This window comes from Grus americana, chromosome 1, assembly GCF_028858705.1.
Source record: "Grus americana isolate bGruAme1 chromosome 1, bGruAme1.mat, whole genome shotgun sequence".
Lineage (NCBI taxonomy): Eukaryota > Metazoa > Chordata > Aves > Gruiformes > Gruidae > Grus > Grus americana.
The window spans coordinates 115,581,620-115,595,890 of record NC_072852.1 but is presented as its reverse complement, the minus strand read 5'-3'; the positions used below and the strand labels follow the sequence as shown (position 1 = coordinate 115,595,890).

General features: G+C 37.8%; 1 protein-coding gene across 6 annotated transcripts in view; it reads right to left on the bottom strand.

Annotated features, from left to right (window-relative positions):
• Window position 1: 1 nt before the first annotated feature.
• The window catches only part of MAP3K7CL (MAP3K7 C-terminal like), a 36,259-nt gene continuing 21,989 nt past the window's right edge, over window positions 2-14,271 (bottom strand). For 2 of the 6 annotated variants that reach the window (XM_054812571.1, XM_054812572.1), the window contains exons 4-5: window positions 9,758-9,873; window positions 2-1,394 (exon numbers count right to left, since the gene is read on the bottom strand). In XM_054812571.1, coding sequence (XP_054668546.1) covers window positions 1,214-1,394; window positions 9,758-9,873 — 297 coding nt within the window. In that variant the 3' untranslated portion in view covers window positions 2-1,213. The remainder of the gene's footprint in view (window positions 1,395-9,757; window positions 9,874-14,271) is intronic. The other 4 variants (XM_054812570.1, XM_054812569.1, XM_054812574.1 and 1 more) reach the window with 3 other exon arrangements.

The window sequence follows — 14,271 nt, the reverse complement described above, 5'->3', positions numbered from 1 at the left end:
GGTTCACATAAAATCCCATTTTTATAATAGATTAGCGATAATCAAAGCTGAAGTTCTGGCGGAAGTCTTAAGTTCATAGTTTTCAATTACTAAGACACATTTTAGTACTAATGACACATCAAGTTGAATTCCAGCCTCATGAAGATGTAACAAGCTGCATCTGTCAAGCTGAGCTAAAAATACAGGGTGATTTAAGAACATTCAGAACATAAAATGGCTTTTCTATATCCGCTTTTAATGAAAAAAATACTGTATGAATAGAAATGGAAGTATAACAAAGAATTTTCAGTTGATCTAGGAAAATACAGGGATAAATAGAGCAAGTAAAACTAACATTTTACTTCCAGGTTACCTATGTATCACGGAACTCCCACCCCAACTTACAGCCACATATGTTTCAAAACAGACTGGAAAATAAGAACAAAATATCCTCACAGTACTTTTACTGACATATTCCCAGTTTAAACTATGATGGTAGTATTCATATATTAATTTTTCATTTCTTGCATGCCAAAAAGTACAATAAGAGGACTCTCAAGCTATCTTTACTCTTGAGGAAGGAAAGTTTGATCTCATCTGTTTCCTTTTAATTTTATAACTTGCGAATTATTACTGGCAGTATGCTCATTTGACAAAAAATAATTATGTTACTGCAATTTCTAATGTGCTATTTCCCAGATTTGATACATCAATGTAAAGTTGACATGGGATAATAAAGTATAGTTTTTATCTGTGAGGAGATCCGTTTTAAGATAACTTCCAAACACTTCAGGCATGAGGAAAATAATTTAAAAAATCTTCACCAAACTAAAATTAACATACATGTATTCCATATATTAACATTGTCCCTGCTGTATGCCTTAGTATGGTCCAAATTCCCAACACAGAGACTATTTATATCATTTTCTAGTGTGTCCGTATCTTCTTAAATTGGAAGAAATATGTTTAGAAAAGAAACCTGATCTACTACAACATATAATGGGGATAGATTAACTTCAATTATGTTACTTGAAATAAAATATCCATTATATAATGGATGAAATATCCATTATATTAAGCTACTGGCTGGCAAGCATTAAATCAAATATAGACTTCTACATACTCTGAATCTGTAGTAAAGTATTATAACATATTAAACAGACCTTTATTTTAAAATCTCTTTCCAGCACAGGCCCAATCCTGTATTAACTTCCTCACATAAGCTAGTTGAGAGTTATGAGGATCCCTGTCTTTTTTGGTACTGTATTCTGAGCTTTTCCAGTTGCTCTATACACTGCGTCTGGGCCAGCTTCAGTGTTCGGTTCTCCTCTGTCAGTTCTGCATACTCCTTAGCCAGCTGAGCAGCATCCATGCTTTCTTTTTCCACTTGTTCCAGCCTGGCAATCAGCTCCTTTCTGACGATTATGAAAAAAACCCAGAGATTAAAAATGGCAGTATGCAAAAATTTGTCATTGTGTGTTAGATTAAAGCTGGACTATATGTTGTTAGCATGATATTACTTGAGCTCTTGTGAAACAAAGACCTGGAAAATTAATTTGTCAGAGTCCTCCTTTTCCCTTTAAAAGATGAGGCTGCCAAAATCTCTTGCTGTTCAGCCACCAAACCTGCAGAATGCTGAGGATTCAGTAAGAGCTGAACATGCAGTTCGCGGGGAAAATCAAGTTCCTGGAGACCACATGCTAATATTTTGCCTGAAGAATAACAATTTATTTTTCTCTCAATACCAAACATATTTGAAAGAGAGGGAGGGGTTTTTTTCCTTCAGTTGGTTAGATTTATCAGTAAATTCTGTGAAGTATGGCTGGTTTCCTTTTCTCTGCTACAAAGAAAAATGATTCTAGTAAATACTAGGCACATGAAGCTGAACTACATATATTGTATCTATAATGTGTTTATGCTCAGACCTTAGCCCTACTGCTGAGGAAGAGTGATAGAGCTGCAAACCTGACCCCTCCTGGTCTTTTTAAGAGCAGACACAGGAGGATTCAAACTGTTGCTTCTTTCTGGATGCAGTCACACAGTGCCCTGTATTCCCAGAGCTGGCCCGGAGCTGGAGTCTCCTGTATAGTATCAACTGAAATTACCTCAACACAAGTTAAGATAAAAGAGGTTTTAAAACAAAACACACTAAAGGCATGAATAACTCACAGGGTATCTAATTGCTTTCCACTTAGTTACCCAGCAGGCTAGCCTGGCCTCTGCTTTTTTTCCCCTTTCAGTCAAATCATTTATTCACCCCTGCTACAGGAAGTCTCTTCTAAAAGGTTCTCAGTTCTTTTGATCATTTTATCTCAGGGATTAGTTAATCTTTAACTGGTCATAGCCCTGTGACTTTATTTCTCAGTCATGTCAAAACAATGCTTGTAGATCATCAGTGGGAAGATGTACTGCCTTCCAAGTGGATAGTTTTTGCTGCAGTCTTTAAAGGAGCCCCCTTGTCAAGCTAGATCAGTGCTTTCAGACAGGAAATTCCTACAGATCAGTAATTCTATTGCCACAGATCAGAGTATTCATGAAATGATAACATTTCAGTATTTGCTGATCACTAACATTACTTACAGCTGCAAAACTACCACTTACAGCAGCAAAACTGTAAGCACCTGGGTTTTGAAAAACACTTCTATCTGGCCTTCTTTTAGGATGAGTTTGATCTTCCTCTGTCTTTACTACAGCTTTCAGTGATAGCACAGTTTGCCCACGGTTTAGCTGTTTACTGTCACAGCTACTGCAGTTCAGGGAGTCAGAAGTTAGAAGAGACCCCAGGCACACTCGTTTCTCCCAGCTGTGTTTCCCGTAAAAAAAAAAAAAGGGAAGAGTTAGTAGCAATAGCAGTTAGCAGGTACTGCAATTTTAAATCACCCAAAAGTTGCAGTACATAGAAACCCCTCTGTAGCTAAATATGTTAGCTTTGTTTTATACCACGGAGGTAATGCATAGCAGGTATAGCACAGTAAAGCCTCTTCTCTTTCACCAGGTGAAAGGTATATTCAATCAGGTCTTCAAGAGAAAATATCAAGAGCGTATTTTTGTTCAGCAGAATTCTATTATTCTATTTGGCACAATATAGTTGTAAAAATTTTAAAAGCAGCAAGCAATTAACAGATTGATATCTCTTTGCATGGGCCACACTAGATCAACCAACTTTCAAACTGGCCAAGATGAACTGCTCTTGCTAGACAGTTTGATATTCCAGCTCCTATTAATGGGACTATAGGCCACAAAGGAGTAATTGCGTGTATGCTTTAGAGAATAAGAAATGCACTTAGGGAAAATGAGATTTTACAAGTCCAACAGCTTTAATAACTTCAGTCTCTTAGGGATTCCTCTAGAAGACTTTTGTCTCTTGGGACCAAAAGACAGCTTCAGCAGTATTTCTTTGCGATTATTCTACTGGTGCAATGCTGGACTGAAGGATTAAATTAAGCTCTTCCAAATTATAGACTGTTGACTCAAAGGTGTCTCAAATTAATTCAGAATCATTCTTCCTTATTTTTCTTATACTTACAAGGTTCATAAAGGGAGATGGAGTGAACACACTAATAAGTAATCGGCATCTTAAAAGCAGGTAAACCTTTTCCATGGAGACCTCTAGTATGTGTAACAGAAAGGTACAAACTACTCTATTTGGACTCGAGCCAGCAGTGGCACAGATGGACAGTGTGCAAACTCAGACAGCTCTATTAATGAATGTCAGCCCTGATTTGATAAGATGAGGCTACGTGCAGGCATGGCTTTCGTGCTGCTCTCCAGTAATACTCAAGCAGCACAGATAACTTTTATGTTTCCCTGGGATTTAGCTTTGCTATTAAACAAAATATAAATGCATTAAGATCCAAATGTACTCATTGCTGTAGTCCACACTCTAGGACCTCCCTCGCAGAAAGCAGTTTCCTTGCACTGAGGTAGTAACATTGCCCACTTCTGAGTCAGCAGAACCTACTTATTCCCTTCCCATCAGGATCAACACCTGTTTACAGGGTAGGGTGGTGTTTCAGCCAAATACTGCCAGCCTGCTAGAGAGTTCTAAAATTAGACTACCAGGGAATTGCTAAATGTTATGAATGGTGTGGTTTACGAAGCTCACAAAAGGATGAGGACAGTAACTAACATTTGCTTCTGATCTAATCCACGATTTGAACTTAGCTTCCAGAGGTTAAAGAACACCATACTAAGCTCTTGCAACATCTAGCCTTTGTTATGGATGCTTAATAAATAGATCTGGCACTGTGTAATCTGTGTTTTCTGTTAATGGTTACCCTGAGGTTAAATATTAACAGCATTGATAAGGTATTTTCTAAAATGGTGCTGAGGTACTTGAAGCTTTGAGACAATCTGTGTACTTTAAGTGTACTTTTTCGGGGAGGGGTTGGGGTGGAAAGGGAAGGGAAGGGAAGACAAGTGTGATTTGCATCATAAATCAACAAACCACAAGCCATACCAGAGCAGGAGAAAAACCCAGCATGGTCTTGGGGAAATTATTTCTCTTGTCCTCACCTTAATGACTGACCATGCAGAGAACAGAGTTCCTTTACAGTAATATTCACAATGAATAAATACCAAAAAGTGACAGATGAAGCAGATAAATCTATCTGGAGATAAGTATATTTGGAGATGGACTGGACTCAAGGAAAACAGCTTCCACAGTGCAAAGAGGCAGACTTGTCTTTACCCTGTTGAGAACAACATATTCAGGATCATGCATCTGTGGTACTTCACATTTCTTCCCAGCTAACGTGTCTGGGTGTGCTAGTGGCCATAAGGTCATCTACTCTTCCCATATTTGACATGACTTTCACATCAGGAAGAATTATGAGACTCTGTAAGGTAGTTCCTGTTTGAGGAGACTGCCCTTGTGTGTTCAAAGTCTACTAATTAATTTTTAAAATAATGAGACAGCCTGTTTTAATGTAAATGAAAATATTTCTTGGATGCTAGCACACACAAGGTCCATGCAAGGTCAATGCAATAGGGCAAGTTGAGGCTTCTCTTTGTATTAAAAAAGCTGTAATTTCCATTACTTGGCAAGAAACATGCATTTTGGATACATGTGACATGATAAAAAATCAGGTCTAGAATGGGAAAGTTATTAAAATAAAAGGTTGCCTTTATGGTTTACACCAGTCTTTTTCTGCAGTACCCAAAAGTCTGAAGACTACTTGTCTCAACAGTGTTGGGAAAGACACTCCAGAAATAGTGTACCCGGAGAAATCATCTGGCCTTGAGACCTTAGAAACAGTCTTATAGTCATGAGAGCATGCTAAAGCATAAGGAAGGATCCCACAAAATTAAGCAGACATCTCCACTGCATGTCTACAGTAATATGTGTAAAAGAAGGAAAACAAACCATAGCCATGGCAAAGAAAAGGAGTGATCCTAAACCAAGTGGTGGTCAAATGACATTTTCTGGAGAGTTATATTAGAATCGTCTGGGGGAGGAAAAAGAGAAAACCAGCCAGTGCTAAGAATATAAGATATAGCTAGCAACCATGGCAACTCTAATATTTAACTACATAATCCAGGGTCATTATCTAGTAATAGCAATATAACAAGTTCTCAAAATAACCAGCCATCCCATCCCTTTCACCCAAACTTAGATACCCAAAAACATCTGTTATGGAAATACACGTGTGTTTCTGGAACATAAATTAAATTACATTCTGTGACCTAAATGTGGTGTGTTCTCGCTTCCACGCCCTTTTCTTTCTTTTCGATCATGTCTCCCATTCCAGAGTGATTTTGTCCCTTGTACTACATATTGCCAGCATAAATGGGAAGAGTTTGAGTGAAGACAGCAAACAAAGCTATGATGATTTATATTAGCAAATCCTCTACCCAATGTTCTTTTAAATTCTTGCAATTTCTTGCTTCCTTTTGTTTGTCTTTTTCCTGAGTAGCTTCTTTTCCCTTTCCTATTTGCTTTCTCCTTTCATTTTTTCCTTTTTTGAACCTGCAACCTCCCTTTCTCTCTCATTTCCCATTTTCCTGTGAAATAATTGTCTTCTCTCCCACTCCTAGCCTAGCATATTCTCTTGCCATCTACATTGCATACAAGAGAAAGGGGCAAATAAGCTCTATTCCTGCCCTGATGAAAAGCAACCCTTGTCATTTCACACCACTGCCTTCCTATACTTCAGCCATACTTGATCCTCACACTACAGTGAGAGACAAGTCAAGCTAAGCAGAATTAAAAGCCTTTGCAAAGTTGCAAAAGAGTAAATGTTTTTTACTATTTTAAGCCAATGTTATTCAACTTTCCATTTCTTAAAGATGCCTCCTTTAGAAATATACCTGCATGTATTATTTCATATATAAAAAGTTACATTGAACTTTGAAGCTTGGAACAAAAATTGTTTAAAGTAGAATGATTACTACTCCATTTTTTGTTTTACTAAAAAGCTCCAATACCTGTACAGACATTTATGTCAGGTTAACTTAACATTATTTCTTCCTCCTAGCCAACAAATCAAAAAAATTTGCTCAATCCATTTTCTGCTCTTTTCCTGACCAGCATTGTCTTGAGTGTTCTGTGTCCACAGTGTACTACCAGTAGGTACCACAGGTGCAGGCACTGCCAGGTGGGACTTGACATTTTAATTCCACAGTTGAGTCTGGGCACTGACAGGGGCACATCCATCCAACAGCACTTTTGGTCGCCTTTGGTAAAAATGTACTCTGAAGAACACTACACAAATTGCTTGTTCCCATTACAAGGGACGAAACTCTATCTTTTTCCATTTTACCAAAATAATATCTAAAAGAAATAGACAATAGATAGCAGGTGTATAGGGAATTCTGAATCTGTATCTCCATATATTCAAATTTAAATGTAGAAGATGGTAAAGACACCTGCAACAGGGGCAAATTTCAGAAAGCTGCGAACAACTCCATCTTTTCAAATTGGTTTTAACTGCTTTTGAGGCTAAAAGCTGTGCATCTCATCAGACATTTTAGAAAAGTCAAAGCATCCTTCCCTTCTGTGAATGGAATGTTCAATACACATGCCACCCCAGCCACTGTAATCCACTCTTCTCCTCTTCATTCAGCATATGCTACCCCATACGCTTCCTTTAACTTTCAAACTGTAACTGTTGAGAATGGTTTTAGATATAAATCAGCAATCACTAGACCAAAACTCTCTTTTACTTCTTGCTTACTCCTTCACCTCCACACTTATACTCCTCTTCTATCTAGTTTTATATACCAATTAAGGTCAATGTGTTCATGTTGTGTATGCTTACATGTGTATAAAGGTGTATGTGTCCTAATAACTTTTTAATCCACCTTCCAATTTCAGGTCCCAGTTAGTTTCTGGAAGGTTTTATAAAAACAGACTGCTACAGAAAGGAAAGATGCCCCAGAGGGGAAAGGCAGTATCATGAGATCTCCTCCAAAATACTACAAAATGGAGAATCTACCTGGAGGGAGGGGTTATAAATAGTTCCCATCTGGAGGAAAAAAGCTTCAGTTGGCACGTGCAGCTTTTTAAACTTCAAAATTAAGTAACCACAGTACACCAACGTGTAGGAAATTAAGCATCTTCAATTGTAGTGCTTGTAGGACCACTTCTTCAGATTAAGAGGTTTGGAAGGTCATGAAAGGTGCTGCACTGATATTTGTCATGTTTAGGCATTTCACAGCTACATAGCATGTGAATATCTAGGCCACAAATATGTCATTAGCAGGCACATAAGAATCACAATAATATAATTCTATTTGCTGCCTTATTCAGCCACTTTTGTTTTAACATATGTTTACCGGGGCACGAAATCTTCTATCCATGGAACAGGTTCAGCAAAGATAGTGGTGAAAGCTTCCTCACATTGTTCCACTGTTGACATCCACTGGTGGAATGAAGGAAAATGCCAGCCTGAAGCCCCTTAATTCATCCAGGATAAGCACCGCTGAGAGGCTGACTTCTGGGCTCAGAGGTTGAGTAGGATAGTTTTGGGCTCAGGTAAACAATTTTGTGCATGTATCTGCCATTCCCAAGAAGCAAGATATTTCTAATTCAGCTAGTACCACAGACTCCATAGATAAATGAAAATGCATTCAAACAGCATTACAGCATTTTTTTTTTCGTTCTAGTAAATGCACAAATACGTACATGAGTCTAGTTTTCAAGGGCTCCAAGCTTACTTCATAAATATGCATACCTGATTCAGGAATGTGTCAGTAATACTAATGCATTTATATTATTAGACTATAAAAACCAAGTGATCTAAGGCTACTTTTTGAGTTTATATGTCTAAAGTTAAGCACTTAAACAAGCATTTACTATTTTATATTCAGTTTGGACTTTCAGAGAAGACAAACACATGGTTTTCACTGAATTCACTTGGTTGCTAAATACAGATGTAAGTAGCTTATATTAGACAATCAAATTTGACAAATCATTGCAAAATTATTCCATTTAATTATCTTCTCTACATCTTTTTAAAAACACAAATTGCTTTTGATTGGCCAAGTTTAATTAATGATGTATCAAACGCAAACACTGGGACAATCTAGTGTTAATCTCTTCTGATTATGTTTTTCTTCTTTTCTAACTTTTGTGACAATCTGTCAGCAGCCGAGTGGCATGCAGGCCCTACAGTGGAAAGGGATTTGTAGTGGGAAACCTCAACTAGTTCCAGCACTGTAGGCAAAAAGTAACCTGTAGCTGTCAACTCTGACAAAGACAAGTCTCACTTTCTTACCCTGCATAGTCTGGATTCAAGGAGATCTTTGGCTATCTTACTGGTCAGACTACAGAATTTCACCGGTTCCCCTCCCATCAGCTTGCTTCTGCAGCTGAAGACTCCCATGGAGGCAAACTTGGCTGAACTGCATAGTCAGCTGTGCAAAGACTGCTATGAAGCAGACACAGTGGTCCACCTTCTACTCAAAGCCCACTCTGCAACAGAGCTCTTTCGACCCCTGTTGCTGTATTAACAAATGTTTCTGTTCAAGCAGCATTTGGAAGAATGCTGGTGTGGTCTTCACTGTCACAAGAAGTCTCCGAGATCCACACTGAAGTAACTCTCCCTGAGGAAGGCAACGCTGCTTGAAGTCACCTTCAGTGTGAATGTAAAAATAAAACAGCATTTGGAAGAGAAAGTTTACTTAGCAGTAACTGTTATTCCTTGGGGTTGATTGTCGGTTAAAAACTTTCACTACTCACCCTCTTCCCTCTCTCTGAATTTCTTTTTCAGGTTTCTGGTGGAAAGGGACCGAGAGTCCCAGAGTGCACTTTGCCATCTAATAGTCATGCGAAGATGACGGGATTCAGTATAGGTTATAGACAAGAAAAAGAGTCTCCAGCTTATACACTTTGGATATGAACACCTAAAATGTCAATGCATATGAGACAATGCACCTCACACCTCACAGAAAAATGTTTACTAATATTGTCAAGTACTCTAAACCAAACTGAGGATCCATGCTCTTCATTAAAACGTGGAAAGTTAAATTGGAAAAAAAAAAATCCTTAAAACTGAAAAAGGGAATTGCAGCAGCTGAACTAGATTGTTATGTGACCTGGAGGCTGTCAATGAAGGTTTTAAGGGACATCTGCATAGCTCAGGGCACAGAGCTATGACAACTCTGTTTGCCTAGTGGTCCCAGTTGATCCTATGGACCAATGGCCTAACTGTTGTGCTGTACTGTGACCGTCAGGCAGAGGTATAAGGTCACAAAATATCATGTGGAAGTCTCATGTTTAAAACAGGATTTTACAAAGAGACTATACAGCAGTAAAGACTTTGGGAAAGTTACTCACTTTCTTTCTTCCAGCAGAGCAATTTCTTTCTTGACTTCATGGTATTCTTCTGCTATTTTGCAGTGCTGTTTGTACACCTGCATAGATTCCTTAGAGTCAGAACAAGGAGGCAGTGGCTTTAAGAAAAGAAGAAAAAAATATATGCTGCTTTTAAATGAAATATTAGGAAAAACTATGTATTTTGAAAGATACAATATTTATCTTAATTTCTGTGAGAATACTTAAAGAATTTTTTTTTCACCCTAACTGCAGGATACGGCCAAATATTCCTAGTGATGGCCTTTCATGGAAGGAAAAAAAAACACTTCCCTGCATAAGAATATGCATCAACTTTCAAACCTTGTAAGGATTTTCGGAACTTTCTGTGTCAACTTTGCAAAGTATCTCTAAAGATTGTTCAAAGAAAGACTTCTCCCTTCCCTCCCTCTTTTTCAGCTACAGTGATATAAGCATGCTAAAGCTGATGCATTGGTCAGACGCATAAAACACATGAGTGTGTCTTCACTGCAGAAACTGCATCACTGAGCAGAAGGGTAATTTGAGTGCAAACAAGCTCTCATTCTCCAATTCTGCAAGATGAGAAGGCACGAAAAGCTATTGACTAAACAGTCTGGTTTTTCATAGATGCAGTGCTTCTTCCAGCTTATCGCTAAATAGGACAGGACCGTGAACTGGGACACTGGGGCTGATTCTGCTGGACTCAACAGGAGTTTTACTGCTGACTCCAGTGCAGCCAAGATTTCATGATGGGTTCTATCCCAGCAATGCCTCAAGCTGAAAGTAGTTTGCTCAAGATCATACTCAGTTTCTCTGCATCTCTATTTCCTGTAGAAGAAGGGAATACACTTAGTTAGCAGAAATGTTCTAAGAGTTAAATCAGCTATATTTGCAAAGTAATTAATATGAGATGTGCAGGTGAGATTGAGAGTAGAAGGATGACAGCAATTTAAAAAAAAATCAGATAAAAAAGACACAGTGAAGGCAAAAGCACTGCACCTCCTAACCTAAATACCAACATTATTGCAGTAAGATTTTAATATTTTTTTTTTCAATGCACGCTGGAGGAAATAAATATGGCAAATAAAACCACTCTGTCCTGCGACTCCTCATATGAATTTCAACCAAGATCTTGAAAATACAGTTTGGTTAAATGTCAGTGCTTTTTGTTCCTTAAAAAGAATGCAACTGAATTCAGGCTTCAGACTTCACTGTCACATTTTGGCTATAATACTTTCAGGAAGTGTAGTATTTTTAAGTTATTAGCCATGAATCAATTGACTATAAATGAACTCCAAATAGCATGCTTGAGCCACCTGTTTGAAGCAAAAGGAAGCACTTAAAATAGTTCCTTTACTGGCCAGTTAAAGAACATCCAATGCATTTCACAATATAAGTAGATTACTTTTTATTTCTTGTTGTCCTACTTTGACTCTTCTGTGTAGTATAATATTCTTTCAGTTACATTGTTAAGAAAAAGAAAAGCACAAGTCTTCAGACTTTTCCTATTTATGATCTTGTAAACCTTTATTTTAGCTAAACTGGAAATTTAAACTTTACTAAACATATTCAGAGACAAAGATTAAGAATATTTTATCCAGGAGGCAGGGTAAGTTGGCTTCAGATGTACCCCAATGCAGAGATGTAACTAATGTATGGACCTTGCAAGTAGTGGTAGATGGTACGTGGTTCCTCACTGCAGTTTTAAAACAGACACTCATTTTCCATGTTCAAAATGTAAAAATGCTGTGGCAGAATTGCTTCACAGCACATTGTATTACTCTCTCTGAGCTCGGAGAATTTGAGACCCCAGGGAAAGGGCAGTTCATTACTTGATGAATCTGGTCCCTAGGAAAGGGCTTTTAATTACATTTCTATGTGGATGAGCAATAGCACCATTCACATAGCCACCCAAATAATAAGCATAAATTTAACAAGACAGAATATAGAAGTCTCAGTGCTCTAATCCAAGAATGCAAGGGTGAGCCAAAGTAGCATCTCTGGTATCTACCAGAGATCAGCAAATAACAAATGCGTCACAATAAAACAATTTTGAACAGTACCCAGGGGGAAAGTCCCCAAACAGTGATACTTCAAAAGAAAAAAACCCTTGCTTTTGCTTCCAACTTAGTTTCCGCCAATCTAGCTGGTTAAACCAGTTTAAAAATTAAAGCAGCATTCACTTTCTATATTCCAGCTTCCCACTCAAAAGATATATATAGAGAGCTAAAAATTATCTAGTCATGCTGAGACTTAGTATCTAATTCCCACTTAGAACCAGTTGCTGACTTTCAAAACCCTTCCTATCATTGTTTCCTCTTCAGTGTCATTTTTTCTTACATTGATATTTTATGACTCAAAATAAACTGACAACAAAAGATACAATCAGTTTACTAATATTCTGTTCATACAATTCTTTTCAATCTTGTCTGATGCTATTAAGCAATTTTTTAAAAAATTTTGAGTGTATTTTTACCTCAAAATGTAAATTTGGTTATGCTTTTATATGACTAGATGACTGGACAATTTGCTTTGCTCTTTTGTAATTTTGAAATTTCTAAGAAAGGTTTTGGAGATAGTACCTACAGTGTCCATGAGTAATTTCTGGCCAGTAGGACATGAAACAGGCTTATGCATTCATTATTTAACAAACACCTCTACTGCAATCAGAAGAAAAAATGCAGAGCTATGAGTCTGGTCAGTTCTTTGCTGCCCACCAGAAAATGCAAGCCAACACGAAAGGACAAAGAAATTATTTTAGCCATGTCTAACCGCCTACTTTTTTACATAAACAAGAGTGCAAAGAATTAATGATACACCTGCTCCCATCAAGAGAAGTGTTTTCAGAAGACGGCAGGGCAAACTCCTGAAAAACAAATGTAGAAACAGAGGCAAAACTTTCTTGTTCCAAAGGGGTAACTCCAACCAGCCAGCAGACATTTATAATATTAACATATTTCCACAGAAAAGAATACAATAACAGAATAGTAACAGTTACCAGACTAGCCCATACTCATCTAAATGGGAATGGGAAGCACCTGCAAAATCAGCGAGTCCAGTCCCCTGTTACCAGAAGCAAATCCTGCAAGTCACAGGCTTGCCCAGTTCCATCTTAGAAAAACTGAAGTCCCCTGCCTCAGTTGCAACACTGGCCCAGAGCCTCCCCAAGGATTAGAAACATTTTTGTCATTGCCAATTTGGTTTCTGTGAAGACAGGTTTGTATAGTCTTTTATTGTGCCAGCACTATCTTTCATTCAAATGGTGGTTCTTTGTCCTACCTGTTTTACCCCTGAGATGGACGTATAGAGGGCTCTCATAAACTTTCCAAGACCTATGTCTCAGTAAAGCTGCATTCCTCTAATCCATCCTAGCTGAAATTTCCATTTTCCCTAGCTTATCCAAGCTGTCCTTCTCTGCTCCCCATTCCACCCAGAATGCCTTTTTTGAATGCCTGTGGCCAGGCCATAGGAAATGTTGCAGATGCTTCCCTGGTGGCATTCCCACGACAGCGAAAAAGAACTGGAACTCCCAGTAGAAAGCACTTTTCATCCATGAAGTCTGTATACTATTTTTTGGTAAGAGTTTGGTAGTTTACCCAGGTGACTAATTAAAACATGCCTTAATAAAATTCAATTTGCAGTATATATTTTTTCACTCAGAAGCCAACAGCCATACTTTAATTTCTCCTTAAGACAGCCCAAGCTTGTTACTTCATGAAGTATCTTGCCTGTCTATAAATTAATATATATAAAAGCATACCTGCTACATAAGCAAAAAACACTCCTGCCAAAGAAAGTTATAATTAATGGCAACAGTTGCTACTTTTAATCCTCCTTATTTCAGGCTTCAGTGTCATCCACTCTCATTTTCCTGTGCTGGCAAAATAGGCACACACAGCATCTCTGATTTTGTTCACAAAGCCAGTACAAAAGCTACAGATTTCAGTCATACTAGTGGTCTATCCTACTATGGCTGATTTTCAACAAGGTCTGATTTTTCCTTGTACTTTGTTGAATAACTCACTGTGACACTGACAAACTTTCTACAGAATCCAGCAAGCAGACACTAAAGGATCCTGTTATAGGCTATCCTGTAGCTGCACATATGTATGTACACATTTACAAGACATATGCACTGTTTATTTAGACTTCTGTTTGTAATACAGATATGACAGATGTTGGAAGATGATATGCAAAGGCAGTTCATGAAGAAATAGAAAGAGCCTGAAAGGTTCTGCCTGTTTTTTAAGACAGGTTAAAGGAGCTGTTCTAACTAAAATCTTTGCTGGGGGACACAAAACAACAGTTTTCAGTAATTGTTTTGCTTCACTCACATGACAAAGTGTGTTTTGCCTTGCCATATAAATATCAGCATTCCGTGTCCACAAAAGTTGTTTAGTTCATAGTGTCACCCAAGTGTTCAAAAACTTTAAAATAGTTTTTTTTTAAATTCACCTTCATTTGTTTGCATTTACTCTTTGGTTCTACTGTGAGAAAAAAATCAAAACTTTCTCCTG